At 46.4% G+C, this 19741-nt stretch overlaps 1 protein-coding gene across 3 annotated transcripts in view; it reads right to left on the reverse strand.

Annotated features, from left to right (window-relative positions):
• Positions 1-1281: 1281 nt before the first annotated feature.
• The window catches only part of tfeb (transcription factor EB), a 39016-nt gene continuing 20556 nt past the window's right edge, over positions 1282-19741 (reverse strand). Inside the window, exons 3-12 of one of the 3 annotated variants that reach the window (XM_029113981.2) lie at positions 16555-16659; positions 14992-15153; positions 10802-10900; positions 10519-10707; positions 8414-8503; positions 3641-3758; positions 3232-3288; positions 2617-2692; positions 2384-2531; positions 1282-2283 (exon numbers count right to left, since the gene is read on the reverse strand). In XM_029113981.2, coding sequence (XP_028969814.1) covers positions 1768-2283; positions 2384-2531; positions 2617-2692; positions 3232-3288; positions 3641-3758; positions 8414-8503; positions 10519-10707; positions 10802-10900; positions 14992-15153; positions 16555-16584 — 1485 coding nt within the window. In that variant the 5' untranslated portion in view covers positions 16585-16659 and the 3' untranslated portion in view covers positions 1282-1767. Of the gene's footprint in view, positions 2284-2383; positions 2532-2616; positions 2693-3231; positions 3289-3640; positions 3759-8413; positions 8504-10509; positions 10708-10801; positions 10901-14991; positions 15154-16554; positions 16660-19741 lie in introns of all 3 variants that reach the window. The other 2 variants (XM_029113980.2, XM_029113979.2) reach the window with 2 other exon arrangements.

The raw sequence follows: 19741 nt of genomic DNA on the forward strand, positions 1-19741 counted from the left end.
AGAATATGTCTCCCCACTGGTCGTGCACTTTCACACTGGTGGCTTAAATACTTTCATATTTAAATGGCTCTCAGAGGAAAAGGTACTTTAGGAATAAAATAAAAAGGACAAATACAAATAAAATACATTTAAGTGGCTTAGTGGCATAAAACATCTGAAATAAAACTCATTTCATATATTCTTTCATGTACAAAGTCAATAAAATAATATAGGTTCCAGTGCTTCGGGAGATAAAATAAAACAACACAATATAATAAAGGATACCAACAAATACCTTTTAAAATCATAATCCTAAATCTTCCTTTTGTCTGTACTGATCATAAGCCTCCTCAAATCAAAACCTTTCTGTCGGTGCCTCACCCGCGTCTGGAAGTCATTTGTACACCTGTTCCTTCACTGAACGGCTGGAGTTTGGTTCGTACCTTTCCAGACTGGTTTTGGTGCGGATGTCCCGCTCAATGTCTTGATCTGAACACAGCCTCAAGGCACACTGCTGTGTGTAGTTGTGTGTGTGTGTGTGTGTGTGTGTGTTAGAATGGTTCTGTGTTTTTGCAGTGGAGAAATTACTGACCAATCTAAGTGACTACTCTCTCCTCTCTCTCCTTCCAATAAATTGACTACCACATACTGAAACCCAGCGATCCCCTTCCCTTTCCCCACTCTCCAACACAGCCTGAGACAGCGTGGCTTCAGGAGGCTCAAACAAGGCACATTGGCAGGATTGGATCTGGGCTAAAGAGATTCTAAATCACTATATAACACCCTATGATGCTACATAGAACCCTGTGACAAGGCACATTGGCAGGATTGGATCTGGGCTAAAGAGATTCTAAATCACTATATAACACCCTATGATGCTACATAGAACCCTGTGACAAGGCACATTGGCAGGATTGGTTCTGAGCTAAAGAGATTCTAAATCACTATATAACACCCTATGATGCTACATAGAACCCTGTGACAAGGCACATTGGCAGGATTGGTTCTGGGTTAAAGAGATTCTAAATCACTATATACACCCCATGATGCTACATAGAACCCTGTGAGAAGACACAACGGGACCCTGTGGAGCTACAGGTCATCCTATGTGGCCAAATTAGCTCTTGCATTGCTACACCACTTCACAATCAGAGTTCACACAGGGGTCACGGGTCAAGGAGTATACTTGGCAGTAGACTTGGACTAGCCTTACACTAAAGACTAAAGGTCATAGGTAACACGGGTGATGGCGGTGTGTTTTACAACTTAAGTGAAGTGTTCTAAGGGCTGTGTGCATGTGTGTTTGTGTGGGGGGGGGGCTCTGTCAATGTCTTACATTTCCCTTCCTAGAACAGGGCGCCTGCCATTTTTAGAGTCAACCAGAAGTGTCTGTGTGTGTCTGTCTCTATGCTGTGTCTGACTGTCTATGTATTTCTGTGTCTGTGTAATTCAGCCGTGCTCTGTTATTTACAGTGGTATTTCAATCTGAGACGTGGATTTGATTAAGAACTGCTGTTGAAAGTGGATTTAAATTTAAATCTTGTTTATAAAAAGTGTGCTATGAGAGTGATGGTGTGTTCCCTAAATCTATGGGTGTATTAGGAGTGTATTTTTGCAGACTTGTTGAACCGATCATCATCATGTAATAGTACATCAGTGATTTCTGTGGGTCCACTGTGAGATCTGTGCGTACCATATACTATATCAGTGGTTCTACAGTGAGTGTGTGAGTATGTTTGTGAACGGTGTGTGTGTGTGTTTGTGACCATGTGTGAATGAACACTTCCTCTACAGTATATCTGCATCCTCAATGCTGAAGCTGGATCTGCGGCTGGAGTCGACCGAGGCCTCAGGGGACATGGCAGAGAGCAGAGGGTCTCCGCCTAGAGGAGACAGGGGTTCATCCATCATCATGAAGCCCAGATCGCCTCTTCTTCCCTGGGTACCCAGGAGGCCAAGGTCCCCTAGCCCCGACAGACCATCCGGGTAGCCGGGCACCCCGTCACACAAGTCCAGCGACTGGGCAAAGTCAAAGGGCTGGGAGCTGCCCACGGCTGGGTACTGGAGGGGGAGCTGGGGCTGGAGGTGTGGGGGGAGAGGAGGCAGCTGCCTGGGCTGGAGGTGGTGTGACTGGGGGTGGTGGAGGTGCTGCTGGCCCTGGGTCTGAACCTGCTGGTGCTGCTGGTGGAGCTTCTCCTCAGGGCTGGTCTCCTGTTTGACATAGGAACCCGCCGGGTCTCCAGAACCCATCCCAGAAGGAGAGGAGCAGGGGATGCCATGAAGACGGGCCTGCATCTCCAACTCCTACACAAATAGGAGAGGAGGAGGAGGTTAGACCCACTCTACAGCACAAACATACTTTGCCCCAACGCACGTGTGTGGCCGAGTGTTTCACGAATGTCACCTGGATACGTAGCCACAGCTGTTTGTTGGCCATCTCCATCCTTTTGAAGTTGTTCTCCACCTCCCTCGTCCTCTGCATGTCCTTCTGCATCCTCTTGATGTACTCCACGGAGGCCCTCAGGATGGTGCCCTTATTCCAGCGCACGTCCCTGCACAACAGTCCACAAGGAACCTCAGTGAGCAGACACAGAGCCAGCGGGAGAACCAGTGAGGTGGATGAGGAGGCGGACTTACAGGTCGTTGGTCTTGGGGATCATCCCGCCCAGCTCTTTGATACGGTCGTTGATGTTGAACCGCCTCCGTCTCTCGACTAAACAACAAGACAAGGGAGAATCATTAGCGGAGGGGAAACAAACGCACGGACAGTCACACGACCTGAGGTGATTAGACTTGGTAATTGCCGGCTTTGGGCAGTAGAGATGTAATAAAGTCATTTAGAGTATTAGATGAGCTTGGATGTGAGGCAGAGTAGAATGTATTATACTGTAGCTACAGCAGCAATCCTGCATCGTATTGTGGCCCATAAAGTGCTACTGCCACACACACCATAAAAAATAAAAAATAAAAAACTACTGTCAGAAGCAATTAGACTTTAGTGCAGGAGCAGCAGAAATCTGTGGGTTAACCATCCACCTGTGGGTTGCCCTGTGTCAGCTGAATTAAAACAGTGTGAAAGAGGGAGAGAAAAAGGTGTACTTTAAACGGAGAGGTAGTAAAAAGGAAAGGACTGTTGAAAAAGTGCACACTCAATCATATTGTATTATTAAGAGGAAAGAGAAAAGAGAGACAGACAGAGAAAGACAGAGAAAGAGAGAGAGACCAGAGAACGACACGGGGGGTAAAACTCACTCAGATTGTGGTTGTCTTTCTTCTGTCTCTCCTTGGCCATCGCACGGGCTTCTGCATCTTGACAAAAATCAAAAGCAATCAACTAACACTGTCCCATAAACAGTGAAAAACAAAAGTCAAACCTGTGGTATACGCTCTCATACACCACAGCTATCAGCCAATCAGCACTCAGGATTTGAAGCAGGTATCGGAGCAACATGTGGCATACCAAAAACACACTGGGAAGTTATTGTGGTGCCATTGTCTGTCTTAATACCTTTGTATCATGGTGTGTTTCTCTACATGTTTTAATACCTTAATATACTTGTGTGTTTCTCTGTGTCTTATTGTTCTCTGATTGATTGCTGTGTGTATAAACTTGTCTCTAATAGGGTTTCCCGGCTGTGCGTGTGGCTGTGATTGGTCCTACCCGTCAGCTCTCGTTTGATGGCCAGGTTAGCAGGGCAGGAGTTGCTGGTCATGGCGATGGATTGACCGGTCATCCCTGGCCCCGTGTACACATCCAGGTGACTGCTGGACAGAGGGAGCTGGGAAGGAGACAGCAGAATGGCCACCTCATTACCCACACTCCACTACAGTACCAACTACACAGAATGGCCACCTCATTACCCACACTCCACTACAGTACCAACTACACAGAATGGCCACCTCATTACCCACACTCCACTACAGTACCAACTACACAGAATGGCCACCTCATTACCCACACTCCACTACAGTACCAACTACACAGAATGGCCACCTCATTACCCACACTCCACTACAGTACCAACTACACAGAATGGCCACCTCATTACCCACACTCCACTACAGTACCAACTACACAGAATGGCCACCTCATTACCCACACTCCACTACAGTACCAACTACACAGAATGGCCACCTCATTACCCACACTCCACTACAGTACCAACTACACAGAATGGCCACCTCATTACCCACACTCCACTACAGTACCAACTATAGAGAGGAGAGTGTCAGCTGGAATGCACTGGAGATAAGAGAATATCAATAAGAGTATATTTGTGGAAAATAGGAGGATATAGATAAGAGGATATCCACAGGAAATAAGCGTATATCAATAAGAGTATGTCCATATGAAATAGGAGCATATCAATACAGACTTCCAAGAAAACATTGAAGGGATACACAGGGAGTAATAGACCATGTAGCTCAGCTGCCTTAGCATTGTGCTGGTACAACCAAGGTTGTGGGTTCAATTCCTGTGGGGGGCAGTAAGTCACTGGATGATGACTTCAATGTAATATATCAGACAACCTATCTTGACATAAGTGCTTACAAATCACTAGTCACTTAGCTTTCATGCTGCATGCAGAATGGGTTTAAACAACCACCATAACACTATCCCAACTGAACACATGGTCTTCCAGGTAGCTTTGACCCCAATACAAACACTCTGGATGGCTGGTAGCCTAATCCCCTTAATTTGGTATTGTAATTGATAACAGCTGTAGGTATTTCCAGTATGTGTGCGCGCATCTCTTTCATACTCGCTGATGGTTTGTTAAATGAAATACAGTAGTGTGTTTCTTTTTTGTGCCACAAAAAAAACCACATGCAATTCATGTTTTCTGAATATAATGCTTTGTTTATGGGCTGGTGCTACATGCTTCTATATTCTGAGTATTTATTTATTTATTTTCAAAAACAAGTTTAGATAACTACTATTGTCCATGTCTTTCCCTCAGCGTTCCAGTTCTGGGATCCCCCATAATGAACTCTGAGATAGAGAGACAATAGGATTGACAATGCCCCATCATGAGGGAGTTTTATGGCATCATATTGTGTGTAATCCTGGTTAGCCTTCCAAGCCGAAGGAAACATTATAGGTGTTACATGTTTACTGGCCGGCTGTAAAGAGAAGATAGCGGACGATAACGGGCCAATTTCACACCATGCTGCCTCTAACTACCTCAGTTCTGAAACAATCATTGACTATCAGCCCATCTCTCTTCTAATCTCTCTGTGGCTTTTCTCTGAGCCGGTGTTTGACTCGACCAGAGCTCATCCTCCATAGATGCTGTTCAGCTGTTCTGAAGGAGGGGAGAGTCCCCCGTGTGATACCACTAGTCAAGCAGCCTGATGGGGGACAGAATGATCAAACATGCTGGGGTCACTATAACAAAAACACTTGAGTGAATTTAAAGAGGATGCCGTTGAATGTCTTCTACAATACTAATGAGGCTTGGCAGATAAGAGAGTTAGATACCTTATCACTGACACTACTGAAGAGCAGCGAGATCTCACACACACACACACACACACACACACACACACACACACACACACACACACACACACACACACACACACACACACTTCTAAAATCAGAGTTAGGTGTAATCCTTACCTCTCCTGACCTCATCCCTTACTCACCCCCACTTTCACCTCCTCACCCTCCCCCTGGCCTTGTTCCCCCAGAAAGCTTTAGTGTCAGCGTCCTGGGTGTCCTCCATCACAAACACACATTGTCCAACCAAACAGGACAATACTGGGAGTGAGCAACCTGGATGTGTCAAATGGAAACCCTACTTGACAAACTATTTTGCAACGAAAGGTTTTCGGTGAGCCCGATGAATACACCCTCGGTACTCTCTCAGCAGCGTTCCCAAGCCTTCCTTAAACTCCCAGATTCCACAGATTCCAAGGAGTTTACCATGATAATCCTACTCACGGATTAGTAAATGAGTTTCATTGACTGCGGGAACCTCGGTGTCAAAGGACCCATAACAGGGCTAGAACCTCCCAAGGCAAAGAGAAGTGTCAGGTGACTAACTCCAAGAGGTCCCACATAAACTACTACTAATAACAATAAAAGCAAACCTTTCTTTACTGGTTTGTTGCACGTGGGGAAACATGTCGTCAATGCTACGGGAATGCCATCTCACTAACTAATAACACTAAACAGCCCTCGATCGCAGAAGACTGCTCTGTAACATGCAAACACTGTCCCAGAGTGTACATCAGTTACACAAAGCCCCCAAAAGGCTAATCAATAGCCACATAGCTACATGCACACCCATGCATTTAGAGACTTGACAGTTATTTAAAAATCACACAATACTGAGTGATCCATAACCTCCCTCAAATGGCTGAGGCGTTTCGCTCACTGGACATTTGTCCAGACTGGCATGGCTCAGGTCAACCTGGTTCAGGACTGCTCCCTCCCAGTGTCCGGCCAGCCTGCAGGACCAGCCTCAGGGACCAATGGTCAAGACTCCCTAATCAGAGACCCGAGGCTGGGAGTTAGAACTACCCCGGCCCACCCCTCACCAACCTGGGGGGGGGGGTGGGGGGGGGCATAACTCCCCTGCTCACTGTTGACAAAGATGGGGAACAAACACATGAAGCTTTTATTTCTAGCCACACAAATACAGAGCGCAGACCTCTTACCAGCTGGATCTGTTCCCCGTCTATCACCTCCACGATGGCATACGTCTTGTTCACTTCCTTCATACTGTCTTCCTTCCCTGGGCCTGTTCTGTCTCACTAACAATTACTTTCTTTTCTCTCTCTCTCTCTCTCTCTCTCTCTCTCTCTCTCTCACACACACTTACTTGTTCACTCGTTCCAGCCCTCCTCAGAGAATAACCTCCGTCTAACCAAATCCCTCGCTCTTCTACCTCTCCGCACCGCTAAAGTGAACTTTCCCCTAACTGGACTTTCAGCCTGTTTTTCACAAATTCCCCTCTTCCCCCATCCCCCCCTCCTCCTCCTCCTCCTCCTCTCCAGCTCTCCTTTGCCTATCCTTCCCTCTTCTTCTCTTTCCAAATGCCTTGTAAACAAGTTGAACTCTAACTGGTGCTGGTTTAATTGTTAATTGGGAGCAATTTATTTAAACCCAGAGCTCTGTGCTTCTGCTCTAGGATGGTCTCTAACCACGGTCCTTTTTAAGGCTAGGAATGCGTCGCTCTCTCTCACTCTCTGAAACCACAGTCCTTCACGTCAGTCATTTAAATCAATGAAACACTTAGGGTCCTTTAAGACAACTGAAGGTTTCCCCTGAGCGGGGAAGGCAGCAGCCACCATAGATCAGCAGTTATTCATTAAAAACCGAGGAGCCAACAACTAAAGGAACACGGGTCCCTAGGCCACATCAACGAACAGCTATTTGGAAGTTTGGGAGGTTTTGAACAACAGCAGCAGCAGCTACAGAGGCCAGATGGCCAGAGTAGTTCTGAGATGGGCCAGAAACACAGACACCAGGGTGCAGCTGAAGACTTGACGGGTTCTGATCAATGGAACAAGGAGTTTGTTTCTCCCCTCAAAACCCAGTCACAGCCTTGACACTAATGAGTCGCCATAATCACCCTGTTGACTCAGACAGCGACGGGCGGACAGTGACCCAAATACGGGGAGGGAGACAGGGCTGGGAAAAAGGGAGACGTGAGAAGAGGGTAAGGCATAACTGAGGGCAGAGTGAGAGAGGGGTGAGAAAAGTAATGCGGGATAAGAAGGGTGAGACAGGGGTGAGAAGCAGAGGACTGTGCAAGGTAGAAACAGTAAGGCATTAAAGGGTGAGAGGAGAGTAGTAAGAAAAAGGGATAGGCAGAAAGTAGTAAAACATGGCTATAGAAGGGCAGTGATTTGAACCATTCAGCTAACCCACCTCATGCCTTGCAGAAGGGATCCCTGCAGGAAGCTCGCCTAGCGTATTATGAGGCAATGGTTTACTATGGCAATTATTGAAGGATTACTTTTGTATCAGTTTCCCTAAAATGAAGAAGTTCAGGGAGTGGATTGCTGGAAGTTTTGTTCCGCTCAGGACAGTTCACACATGAACTTTGGTATCAGGGTGCTCAAGCACTTGCAAAGTTGTATCTTGCGTTAGCTGGGGGTTTGAATAAATGACCAATTATGCTGAAACACAAATTGCATTAATTGTTCGTGTGTAGCTGTCAATGGGTTTCACTACAAGACACTGGTAATTAGAACTGAAAGTCAAACATTTGCGGAGAAGTAACTGGCCTGGTTGAGTCAGCGACAGCCAAGATCCACTTGCCTGACATGTTTTTACTGGCCCTGGGCCAGCAGCCCATCGTACATTTTGGGATCCTGCCTTGCATAAGGACATCAACCCAATTCAAAAGTGATTCAATTCAAGCTCACCAAGGTTGAGAATGCCAATGGAAAAACTGGAAAATGTGAGCACACTTCTCACCGTGTTAGGCATTTGGACCGGGTCAATATACTGCTGGATGTCGTCATAGCTCGACTGCATGCTGATGATGTCATCGATAACCTCATCCATCTGTGCCAAAAACAGGGAGGGAATGGATGTTAATTCACTTTAGTAACATTAATTTACAATAGCGATATCAGAGGGAAAAGAGACCCAGGCAGCCATGTTGTGCATACAAAGTTTTTCTCCTTCATAACAGCTAGAGAATGTGTTCCTTTAACTGTGTCATATTCAACACATTAACTCTGATGTTTGAACCAATTCCCTGGAAAACTTGTTAAAAGGAATTATTATGAGTTGCACTTGAACAGTTATCATGAACTTTTATTGAAAAGATCTGCACTTTTATTGACCATGCCTTGAACCTTGAACAATACCTTCAGCCTGCCTACAGTATGAAGCTTACCAGGGCTGTAGTTCTCTAACAAAACAGTGTAACCAAAAAAGAGTTGGTACACTATTCTGATGATCGGTTAAATTGTTCTATTGAACTCACTAGCTAATTCTTCTAGTGAATTCAGGATTTTGGTTAACTAGCTAACTGTTCTGGTCTGTCAAGGTTGAGGTTAACTAGTTAACTTTTTTGTTGTTTGTCTCTCGAAATAGTGGGATGCCCTTCTGAACTGTACAGCTGCAGTCTTTTGTAGAAGATCCCAGTGTAGTAAAGATGTGTGTGTGCTGGAGTTCAAAGGGCTCTGTAGTGTGTTCTATCTCCTGTCATTCGTTAAACTGTAATTACTTTAGCAAGGCCATAATGGACCATTTAAAATGCAATGACAATCAACACCAGTTAGCCTCAGTTAGTGAACAGAGCAATTTTTGGGTGACACCTTTATAAAGTTGGCCATCGGGAGGCATGCCAAGGAGTAGCTAGTCTACGCATGCACGCACACAGACACAGACAGACAGACAGACACAGGCAGACAGACAGACACAGACAGACAGACAGACACAGACAGACAGACAGACACACAGAGACAGACAGACAGACACACAGAGACAGACACACAGAGACAGACACACAGAGACAGACACACAGAGACAGACACACAGACACACAGACAGACACACACACACACACACACAGACAGACACACACAGACAGACACACACAGACAGACACACACAGACAGACACACACAGACACACACACACAGACACACACACACAGACACACACACACAGACACACACACACAGACACACACACAATATGGTAGAGGTGACATTGTTATGAGTGTGATGGGCCTATGCCAATGTGCCATGCTGTCATTATGAGGCCTCATAAATTTTGAAGAGAATATAATGTAATCCATAACTCCTCTCTCTTTATAGACAAGCAATCAAATTATATAGGTCTGTATGCAGGGCTATGTGTTTAATCGCACTCTGTTCAAGGTTTCATGGAATATTTGAGGGAATTTGGCCATACTTTATGACATGTCTTTTTCAGATCAGGTCAAACTCAGTAAAATGAATACAATGAATTACAGTTTCTGTCAGATTATCAGAGCTGAGACAGGATTTTCTGTTTGTCTAGACATGAGCTTTAGTGCAAAAAGGTTTTCAGATGTGTGTCTGTGGTGTTGTTTTGTTTAAGTGCATAAATGCTTCTGCATCAGTGTGTTGTTTGACTGTGTGTCAAATACATTTGTTAACCTTGGTGAATACTGAGTCTGTACCGGTGCCTACCTCATTAGTACAGAGTCTATACCGGTTCCTACCTCATTCGTACAGAGTCTATACCGGTGCCTACCTCATTCATACAGAGTCTGTACCGGTGCCTACCTCATTCGTACAGAGTCTGTACCGGTGCCTACCTCATTCGTACAGAGTCTGTACCGGTGCCTACCTCATTCGTACAGAGTCTGTACCGGTGCCTACCTCATTCGTACAGAGTCTGTACCGGTGCCTACCTCATTCATACAGAGTCTGTACCGGTGCCTACCTCATTAGTACAGAGTCTGTACCGGTGCCTACCTCATTAGTACAGAGTCCATACCAGTTCCTACCTCATTAGTACAGAGTATATACCAGTGCCTAACTCATTAGTACAGAGTCTATACCAGTGCCTACCTCATGTACCTCGTTCTCGTGGCTGGAGCCAATGTTGAGCATGGCCATGGGGCTGTTGGGTGCACTGTTTCCTGTGATGAGCTGCTCCGTACGGAGCCGTGGGGACTGGAGCGGAGGTGGGGCTGAGGAAGAGGCCCCCTGGTGAGGCAGGGCGGGGGGAGGGGAGGGTTGCACCACACCTGTTACTGCATGAACTGTCTGGGGGGAGAGGAGAGTGAGAGATGGAGTGTGTTTGTGTAAACAAAAGAAAGAGGGGGAGAGAGAGGGAGAGAAAAAAAAGAGAGGGAGGTACCTGTTTGGTGGCGTAGGTGGTGGAGAGGTACTCCTTCACCTGTTGTCGCTGGGACTGGCGGATGTGATAATCTGTAGGGTTCTCCAGATGAGTCTGTACCTGTATACACAGAATACACAGGACACAGAGTGAATCAACCAGATAACACAGCACACAGTCAACATGTGAATCAATCAGGTCACACAGGACACTAAAAGTGAATTAACCAGGTAACTAAGTATGTTAAGTATGTAACTAAAGATTACTGTAAGACTATAGAGGAGGGGTAAGGCATAGAACAGTGTAGAGGAGGGTTAGGGGCAGGGACATCGCTAGGCCCATTTAACGGGGGCTTTAGGCCCCTTAAAATATTAATTAGCCCCCCCTAAATAAATCAATACACAGTGAGGAAAAACATATTTGATCCCCCTGCTGATTTTGTACGTTTGCCCACTGACAAAGAAAGGATCAGTCTATATTAATGGCAGGTTTATTTGAACAGTGAGAGACAGAATAATAACAAAAGAAATTCCAGAAAAACACATGTCAAAAATGTTATAAATTGATTTGCATTTTAATGAGTGAAATAAGTATTTGACACCTCTGCAAAACATGACTTAGTACTTGGTGGCAAAACCCTTGTTGGCAATCACAGAGGTCAGATGTTTCTTGTAGTTGGCCACCAGGTTTGCACAAATCTCAGGAGGGATTTTGTCCCACTCCTCTTTGCAGATCTTCTCCAAGTCATTGAGGTTTTGAGGCTGATGTTTGGCAAGTCTAATCATCAGGAACACAGTTGCAAAACTGTGCGTGTTTCACAGATTCATGTTTGTTTGGGTTTGAAGTTAAAGTATTGCAATGTGTTCTGTGCAGAGGATGGGAGATCCGGTGGTTAGATGTTTATTTAATTATGATACTTTTTTATTACTTTATTCCGAGATGAATGGGCTAATGACTGAATCTGTTATTCAGAATGATTCAGAGAAATCTTGCTTAGAAACAGAATATAGTTGACAAAAGTATTTTGGCTACATAGTACAGCCGTTTTTGTGACTTTTGTTGGTGTTGGATGGATGAAAAATTATATCTAAATAAAGAAATTAAAGTTAAGTCATATTAGATAAACTATGAGACTTTCAGCCAACCTTGACCGTCCCTGGTTAGGGGGCAGAACAGGATAAAGGAGGGGTAGGGGGCAGAACAGGATAGAGGAGGGGTAGGGGGCAGAACAGGATAGAGGAGGGGTAGGGGGCAGAACAGGATAGAGGAGGGGTAGGGGGCAGAACAGGATAGAGGGGGGGTAGGGGGCAGAACAGGATAGAGGGGGGGTAGGGGGCAGAACAGGATAGAGGGGGGGTAGGGGGCAGAACAGGATAGAGGGGGGGTAGGGGGCAGAACAGGATAGAGGAGGGGTAGGGGGCAGAACAGGATAGAGGAGGGGTAGGGGGCAGAACAGGATAGAGGAGGGGTAGGGGGCAGAACAGCATAGAGGAGGAGTAGGGGGCAGAACAGGATAGAGGAGGGGTAGGGGGCAGAACAGGATAGAGGAGGGGTAGGGGGCAGAACAGGATAGAGGAGGGGTAGGGGGCAGAACAGGATAGAGGAGGGGTTGGGGGCAGAACAGGATAGAGGAGGGGTTGGGGGCAGAACAGGATAGAGGAGGAGTAGGCTCCAATGACTTGGCCTCATTCTTTCACATCAAAGAGCAGAGATCAGCGTAACAGATTCCTTCTGCTCCTACTACTCTAAGACCCTGGCCTGTTATTCCACTACGGTAATCAGTAGTGTGTGTATGTTCATGGATAGGCGTGCAGTATGCCTGTATTTATTTACACAGAAACTACTCCTGGGTCACACAGGACAGTGAGAACAGTCAGAACCAGAGGAAAGAGAGTCTGACTGGAGGAATAGTCTTTAATCCACAGTCCACAGGCACTAACTGAACAGCAGGGCTGGAGGAATAGTCTTTAATCCAAAGGTGAACTAGGGAAGATTCCACACCACTTGGAGGAAATTCATATCTACACATAACCCTGAACACCCACCTTCACTTCCCCCTGGAGTAACACGAATAAACACACAACACACAGATGGTGACAGAGACCAGTATTTACACTCCCCTCACACAGATTTACACCCAGATAAGAACATTCACAGGAATCTGTGGAATCAGACAGACCTTTATCTCTTCGCTTCTGACAAACAATATCTTACTCTCCTGTCGGTCATCTCCACACACACACACACACACACACACACACACACACACACACACACACACACACACACACACACACACACACACACACACACACACACACACACACACACACACACACACACACACACACACCAAAGTCGTACTTCTCAGATTTCTAAGTCACCCTACCTTGTTGCTGTTCCACCGCATTTTATTGGTTTAATTCCCAGTCTGTTTTATGTCTGTCTCCTGTGTGTTTTCTCCACCTCCCTCCAGCCCAGCTAGCAGCACTGATCCAGCCTGACCGCCACCACCACCAGGAAGAGCTCAGTGAGGCTGGCCAGGCTGACTGACCCTCAGCAACACGTGAGTGGATTACCCCTACTACTAAACCCCAGGCTTTTCTCTCCCCTTCCTATTTTCTCTACCTTCTCTCTTGTACCATCGCCTCTCTCCTCTATCTTTGTACCTTCACCTCTCTCCTCTCTCCATGTACCTTCACCTCTCTTCTCTATCTTTGTACCATCACCTCTCTCCTCTCTCCTTGTACCTTCACCTCTCTCCTTGTACCTTCACCTCTCTCCTTGTACCTTCACCTCTCTCCTTGTACCTTCACCTCTCTCCTTGTACCTTCACCTCTCTCCTCTCTCCTTGTATACCTTCCCCTCTCTCCTCTCTCCTTGTACCTTCACCTCTCTCCTCTTTCCTTGTATACCTTCCCCTCTCTCCTTGTACCTTCACCTCTCTCCTCTCTCCTTGTACCTTCACCTCTCTCCTCTCTCCTTGTACCTTCACCTCTATCTTTGTACCTTCACCTCTCTCCTTGTACCTTCACCTCTCTCCTCTATCTTTGTACCTTCACCTCTCTCCTCTCTCCTTGTACCTTCACCTCTCTCCTCTCTCCTTGTACCTTCACCTCTCTCCTCTCTCCTTGTACCTTCACCTCTCTCCTCTCTCCTTGTACCTTCACCTCTATCTTTGTACCATCACCTCTATCTTTGTACCTTCACCTCTATCTTTGTACCTTCACCTCTCTCCTCTATCTTTGTACCTTCCCCTCTCTCCTTGTACCTTCACCTCTCTCCTCTCTCCTTGTACCTTCACCTCTCTCCTCTCTCCTTGTACCTTCACCTCTATCTTTGTACCTTCACCTCTATCTTTGTACCTTCACCTCTATCTTTGTACCTTCACCTCTATCTTTGTACCTTCACCTCTATCTTTGTACCTTCACCTCTCTCCTCTATCTTTGTACCTTCACCTCACTCTTCTCTCCTTGTACCATTGCTTTTCTCCTCTCTCCTTGTATACCTTCCCCTCTCTTCTTGTACCTTCGCGTCTCTCTGTAGGGGCGGGGCCTAGAGTGTGGGTGTTTGGGATGAGGGTGGAGTTTGATCAGAGCCGCTGCTGAAGATAAAACTAAACCTCTCGTTTAATACGAATCCAACCGTCACTCCCCTTGATGTGTTTTGTGGACCTCAGGATTAGTAGCTGCTGAATGAGCATTAACTAAACCTAAACCTTTAGATATTACACACAGAGACAGTCAGACAATAATTAAACCTAAAGCTTTAGATATTACACACAGAGACAGTCAGACAATAATTAAACCTAAACCTTTAGATATACCACACAGAGACGGTCAGACAATAACTAAACCTAAACCTTTAGATATACCACACAGAGACGGTCAGACAATAACTAAACCTAAAGCTTTAGATATACCACACAGAGACGGTCAGACAATAACTAAACCTAAACCTTTAGATATACCACACAGAGACGGTCAGACAATAACTAAACCTAAAGCTTTAGATATACCACACAGAGACGGTCAGACAATAACTAAACCTAAAGCTTTAGATATACCACACAGAGACGGTCAGACAATAACTAAACCTAAACCTTTAGATATACCACACAGAGACGGTCAGACAATAACTAAACCTAAAGCTTTAGATATTACACACAGAGACGGTCAGACAATAATGAAACCTTTTTTGTCCCCTCTCACCTTGAGCACCTCCACAGGAACCTGCATGCTCTGGTAGTGTTGTGGGGCGTTGATGGCAGGACTGGGGGCAGCCATGCGTTGCTGTTGCATGTACAGCAGGGCCGCATTCTGCTGCTGCTGCCTCTCCCGCTGTTCCTCCTGCTGCAGCTGGTCTCGCATCAGCTGACAATACGCAGATCAATCAAACAATCAAATGACAGTACACACATCAGTCAACCAATCAGCTGACAGTACACACATCAATCAGCCAATTAGCTGACAGTAAATGCATCAATCATTTAATCAATTAGCACAAAATGTATAATTCTAATTCAAATCAATGAATTCATAGATTACCAGCCTGCACGCCTTGTACACTGGCCTTGGGTGAGTGTGGCCTGATTACCTGAAGGTCTAAAACCAACCAGTCCGTAATGTGTTTACCTGAAGGTCTAAAACCAACCCGTCCGTAATGCGTTTACCTGAAGGTCTAAAACCAACCAGTCCGTAATGTGTTTACCTGAAGGTCTAAAACCAACCAGTCCGTAATGTGTTTACCTGAAGGTCTAAAACCAACCAGTCCGTAATGCGTTTACCTGAAGGTCTAAAACCAACCAGTCCGTAATGCGTTTACCTGAAGGTCTAAAACCAACCAGTCCGTAACGCGTTTACCTGAAGGTCTAAAACCAACCAGTCCGTAACGCGTTTACCTGAAGGTCTAAAACCAACCAGTCCGTAACGCGTTTACCTGAAGGTCTAAAACCAACCAGTCCGTAACGCGTTTACCTGAAGGTCTAAAACCAACCAGTCCGTAACGCGTTTACCTGAAGGTCTAAAACCAACCAGTCCGTAATGCGTTTACCTGAAGGTCTAAAACCAACCAGTCCGTAATGTGTTTACCTGAAGGTCTAAAACCAACCAGTCCGTAATGTGTTTACCTGAAGGTCTAAAACCAACCAGTCCGTAACGTGTTTACCTGAAGGTCTAAAACCAACCAGTCCGTAATGTGTTTACCTGAAGGTCTAAAACCAACCAGTCCGTAATGTGTTTACCTGAAGGTCTAAAACCAACCAGTCCGTAATGTGTTTACCTGAAGGTCTAAAACCAACCAGTCCGTAATGTGTTTACCTGAAGGTCTAAAACCAACCAGTCCGTAATGTGTTTACCTGAAGGTCTAAAACCAACCAGTCCGTAATGTGTTTACCTGAAGGTCTAAAACCAACCAGTCCGTAATGTGTTTACCTGAAGGTCTAAAACCAACCAGTCCGTAATGTGTTTACCTGAAGGTCTAAAACCAACCAGTCCGTAATGTGTTTACCTGAAGGTCTAAAACCAACCAGTCCGTAATGCGTTTACCTGAAGGTCTAAAACCAACCAGTCCGTAATGCGTTTACCTGAAGGTCTAAAACCAACCAGTCCGTAATGCGTTTACCTGAAGGTCTAAAACCAACCAGTCCGTAATGCGTTTACCTGAAGGTCTAAAACCAACCAGTCCGTAATGTGTTTACCTGAAGGTCTAAAACCAACCAGTCCGTAATGTGTTTACCTGAAGGTCTAAAACCAACCAGTCCGTAACGTGTTTACCTGAAGCCGCAGCCCAATCCGCGAGGCCATGGCTGGGTGGCGAGGGGGGAGGGGGGGGCGAGCCGACGCAGACGCACCGCAGTCCAGCCCGAGAGAGACCGGAACCTGGCGGAGACAGAGGGCGGAGATATCGTTAGAACAGAGGAAGGCCTCAGCTCTTGTCAGCGGTCCTCCACCTCAACAGTCATCTGCTTTCACCTCATCTCAGTCTCATCTGTACTGGGTCTCTCAGCTCCCTGTCTGGCCAGAGAAATAGACCATCTAAAGTATAACACTGATCACACACACGCTATGTTGCATTTTCACTGTCTGTTAACCAGGAGCTACACCAGGAGTTTAACCAGGATCTACCCCAGGGGCTTTTAAACAGGACAGGGGGCAACAGGATAAGTCACACCCACACACACCAGATGTGTTGTCCAGTACTAGCAGTTACATCCACTGAATGAGTTCACATTACGATCAAACAAAACTTGACATGGTGTAAATTCCATTAAATCTCATGTTTAGCGCCCCCTGTAAGTAAAGGCTACAAGTGCATTAACCTGCGTTTACATCCTGCATCATGGCTTTCCTGTGCTAAGCATCTACATAGCTTATCTAGTGGACAATTAATGACAAAACAAAACAACACCATTATTTATATAGTTTGAAATGAGAAGCAATATTACACGCATACAACCGTTCCTTTCCTCACTGTGGTTTAGACTGAATAACACCTGGCATGAAGAGACAGCAGAGGCTGGGCTGGGACACATTTGGGTGAGAGGGTGGAGGCAGGGTTGGGGGAGTGTAGCCATGCTTACCATTGCGGTAGTCATGTGGGAGACATGTGGTCCTGTTATTGTGCGTTGGTCATGTGAGCAGCATTACAAAGGGGAACACCCCAACCCACACCCTCACGCATCTCCACAAACCCCCCTCCCCCCCCCTCGGTTCTCTCACTCAGGACAGCCCCAGAGTTCCCCGGTCAGCAGGCACTCCGGTTCTGGCGGTTTGGTTCTTAGGGAGTCATCAGAACGTCAGCCAATGGAAGCGCAGCCCGGGCCTGGGTAGCGGTCCCTCTGCCTTTTCATTTACAACATAAGGAGCCTTAACAGAAAGGCTTCAACCAATCAGAGCAGACTGCTCAACTTGTCATCAGAAACACGGACCAAACATGGGAACATGGACCACGCAGATGGAAGGAGAGAGAAAGCAAAAGAGAAAGAGAGGCTCATTGTGTGTGAGGTACAATAAGAAGGGCAGCTCCTATTGAGTAGTACTGAGGCTGCCTGTTGTCCGCCGTGTACATTTCAGCACACACTGCCTGCTTTGTGCCCACGGGCTGGTACACACGCGCACACACACACGCATGCGCGCGCACACACACACACACACACACACACACACTCTGGTGGTGTTGCACGTGCACACACACAGTGTGGATGCCCAAGGAAGACATGTCATATTTGTAGAATGACATACCTGTATTAATGAACAAGCAGATATCTGGTCCCTAGACAAACATGGTATACTGGCAGGATTGATTATTGATCTACTACTACTGCTGTTAACCAGGGTGTCTCAATCTAAATGTATCACTGTTACATAACACACACACACACACGGAATGTCTCTGGGTGTATTTATAGGCCCTGACCAATGGGGTGATTACATCTCCAAACTCAATTGGCTCGCCAGAGAGAAGTGCCTCTGCACTCCAAAGTCAAGCTCAACATGCGAACGTTCCGTGACAACGCTGTCATCTAGCTCAGCTAATGATTTCATCAAACCTTAATTTGATCGAACGAATGGACTTCAACATGCTTGTCCTCCCTGCACGTCTCAACGTGATCTAGCAGGGTTTTAACCAAGCACACTAACTAACCTTCAGCAGCCAACCGTCGAGCCACGCGGTTAACGTTCAGTTTAGCTTAGCACTTGGTACGTATCATGTTCCCCTCAAAATAGACCCCCGGGTCATAACCCAAAGTAAACCAGTGGAAACGCGACACCAACATGGCACAACCTCCCAAGACACGTTTCAGGACTTCCTCCAGGGCCACTGGACACCTGAGGCCCTGCTGCCAGGGCGTTCTTCCCCCGGTCACACCGTGTTCACACCCTCCGTGGTGGGCCTCCACAGGCCGGCGCCCACTTCCTCCCTACGGGCTGCTGACACACGCGCTCTCATTTCCACATCACGGTGACACAGTGCTAACCGGCAGCGGCTTCTCCCACATGGCGCTCCCGCTGCCCGGAATACACACGGCATCTGTGACGCGGCGGGGACACAAACTGGCCATTGTGCGGCCGGGCGCTGTGATGTCACGGCGTCTTGGCTTCAAAGCGCTCGCTGCTCAGCGTGTGGGAAGGGACAGGGCAGTGGAGGACAGAGGTTACAGCTGAACTGCAGATTAATCAAACTCACACACACACACACACACACACACACACACACACACACACACAGTACGCTGACATACTCATACTTAATGAGACGTGCACACAGGCAATAATACCACACAGAAGCTTTGGGATTTACTGTTGTACACTGTATTGTACACATGCAGGGCCATGCTCACACACAGAACATTGTGGGGCCGGAACAACAAGAGTTCAGAGTGTTAATGTTTGGGAGTGTATTTATAGTTCTGGTGGTGCCACAGGCAGAAGCTCCTTATAACGGCCATCCCCCCACAGCTGAATCACACACACACACGCACACATCCAAATGCACACACGCGTTGTCTTTAAAAGTCATGTCCACAGAACATTCATCCAGAATTAAAAAGTGCTTCCTGGTGTGTTTTGGTAAAGTTATGCTCAGTTACCTGAATGACATTGTATGCCTAAAACCCAATACCACATTCCGCAGAATTGACCCTATATCAACGCTTGGTATGGTGGTGGCAGTGGGATGTTTTTTAGGATTCTAGGTCAAACATTCTAGATTGTGCAACATACGTAATCACTGAAGGAATCAGAAAATCTGCTCAGAATCAGATCATTCAAAAACACAATGTCAGGCCAACCTTTAGCGCAGCTCGGTCATGAAGCAAAAACAAACAAGTCAACATCAGGAGGTCTTAAACATGTTTCTGTTTGAAATAGCCCAGTCAGATACAAACTAATTGAGACGTTGTGGCTGAGTTAAATCAGTTCTGTATAGAAGACTGGTAAAACAAGGAAACTCCAGGATAGA

The sequence above is a fragment of the Esox lucius genome, chromosome 17, assembly GCF_011004845.1.
Source record: "Esox lucius isolate fEsoLuc1 chromosome 17, fEsoLuc1.pri, whole genome shotgun sequence".
In the NCBI taxonomy this organism is placed as follows: Eukaryota; Metazoa; Chordata; class Actinopteri; order Esociformes; family Esocidae; genus Esox; species Esox lucius.